This window comes from Entamoeba invadens (genome assembly GCF_000330505.1).
Source record: "Entamoeba invadens IP1 unplaced genomic scaffold scaff_1105074724649, whole genome shotgun sequence".
In the NCBI taxonomy this organism is placed as follows: Eukaryota; Evosea; order Mastigamoebida; family Endamoebidae; genus Entamoeba; species Entamoeba invadens.
In genome coordinates, this window is record NW_004191728.1 from 5,676 (window position 1) to 8,077 (window position 2,402).

The following is a 2,402-nucleotide window of genomic DNA, read 5'->3' on the forward strand; positions in this document are numbered from 1 at the left end:
GGTTTATTCTTAATATTGGTTTTATTTTGAAGTTGATTTTGTTTATTAAGGGTTGTGAAATAGTATAGATAAAATAATAATTGTTATATATAAATTCATTGGTAACTGTGTGCTGAAACAATTGATGTGTATTTGAATAACTAAATCACACAACTGAACATCAAGACATGCCAGTGACATATACAATAATGTTGCAAAAGTGAAACAAACAATCGAAAACAACAAGAACGTTCTTGTCATCTCCTACTCTCCTGAGTGTGCAAAGTGCAAGGCAAGTGCGCCAATGATGGACAAACTTGCTGACAAACACACAAACCTCAAATATTTCAAAGTTGATGCGACCACAGCAACTGATTATGCTGCTGAATACTCCATTGCATCACTTCCCACATTTGTCGTTTTCCAAAATTAAAAAGTTGTGAAAAAGGCGCCTGGAAGTTCTGAAGTACTTGAAGAGATTCTCAAAATGGTGCAGTAACCAATTCACTGCCTTTTTCATTTATTTTTTTTGTTGAAAATATTATAAATGTGGCTTTTGTTTTCAAATGAAGTATTGATGTATTTTTACCAATTGTCAAGACTCAAAGTTGATATTGAGTCTTGACAAATGGATTGTGTAGACGTGTCACGTTGTATAAAAAGGAACTGATGTCAAAACAGTCATCAACAAGCATGGTGATCTACTTGGAGATGTTTGAAAATGTTGCAACAAAACACAACACGTCTTTACAAAAAAAGGCAATCAAAACAGTCACATACATCACACTGAACAAGCAAGACGATAAGAAACAAAAACGGTGGGCTTATCAAAATCTCAAGAACAAGAAACTAAAAGGTAAGAATCCAACACTTATTGAAATACGCTCACAATTTGCTTTTATCTGATTGTCGTTCAATTTGATTGTGTCTTATTTTATCAATTTAATTCTTTGATAATATATTAATTATATATAATAATATAAAATTGAAATACACAAAAAATAGTCAGACAGACTTCAGTGCCTCTCATCTCAGAGTGTTGTGCACGCACTCAACCCCTCAACAAGCAGTTCATCGTGCATTGCTGCGTATCTCCCTTTGGCACTGAAGTGATGAAAGTCTTCATCCTATTTTGTGAATTCTATTTGTTAGATAGAAAGTGACATACTCTAAGAATGATCCTAGTCGTACGGTCTAATTCTTGTTTATTATTTCTTTATCTTTATACTTGTTGCCATTTTTAATAATTATGGGTTTCATTTTTATTTATAATTTTGTTGATTAGTTTAATTTACTACAACTTGTAATATCAATTTTATAATTTATAATAAATAAAAATATACTATATATATATAATTTTTTATAAGTATTAATTAGATAGTTAATTACTAATAAATTAAACTATAACAATTAATTAATAACATATTATATTTATACAATTCATTGCAACAATAAAATTAAATAAACAACACATCTCAAGTGTTAAAAACAGATTTAAATTAAAACCAACCAAAAAGTAACTTAGAAGGCAATCATCAAGACAAACCAACACCTTCAATGTCCCACTTTTGTTCATACAAACCTCGCATTCAGTGTCACCTTCTTTGCGTGACGTGTTGTATGTGTCATTGCACTTCTCACATTTTCCTTCTTTTTCAAAGTACTTTTCTGGACACATGTCAACACATTTGCCATCTAACATAAAATAGTTTTCTTTGTACTTGTCACACTTTTCTTTTGCTGCACACGTCATGCAGTTATCCATGCACACATCACACTTTTTGTTGTCGACATTGAAAAACCCATCTCGACATTTCTCAACACACTTCATAGTTCCCTCCTCCAACATCTTTGGTGCAACACACTCTTGACAGTCAGTTGCATTGCTGCACACTTTGCAACCATCAGTGCATCTCTTGCACATCTTCTCAGCATTATCTTTGAAATACATATCTGGACAGTATCTTTCACACACTTTTTGGTGTCTTCAACAATCAGAGCATCGTCTTTGCAATTAGTGCACTTAGTTTCTTCGGTGAACGTATTGCAAACATCAACACATGCAGTGCACACCTTGTCCTTTGCAAAGTACGCTTCTGGGCAATTTGGTTTGCAAGTTTTGTCTGGTTGGAGATTGTCAATTGTACATTCAGTGCACTCAGTGGCTAACTTGCATTTCCCACATCCAGCAATCGTACTACATGCGGAACATGTTTATTTATTTGCCAAATAGAATCCATCAATACAAGACAAACACTTTGTGTCAGATTCACAAGTCAGACAATTACTTCCAGTTTTGCACTTCTTACATGTTGCTGCTGTTGTATCTTTGAAGTATCCAGATGGGCATTCGGTGGCTGTAACACATTTCCAGTGTCTTCAAACAGATGTTTGGTGTCTGGACAAGTAGTGCATTTAATCCA

General features: G+C 33.5%; 1 protein-coding gene across 1 annotated transcript; it reads right to left on the minus strand.

Annotated features, from left to right (window-relative positions):
• Positions 1 to 1,010: 1,010 nt before the first annotated feature.
• EIN_295280 (hypothetical protein) lies at positions 1,011 to 1,930 on the minus strand (the record flags this gene model as incomplete). Its single annotated transcript, XM_004183662.1, has 3 exons — positions 1,011 to 1,106; positions 1,148 to 1,193; positions 1,452 to 1,930. The coding sequence occupies 3 exons, from the start codon at positions 1,928 to 1,930 to the stop codon at positions 1,011 to 1,013; spliced, it is 621 nt and encodes a 206-aa protein (XP_004183710.1).
• Between the last annotated feature and the right edge of the window lie 472 nt (positions 1,931 to 2,402).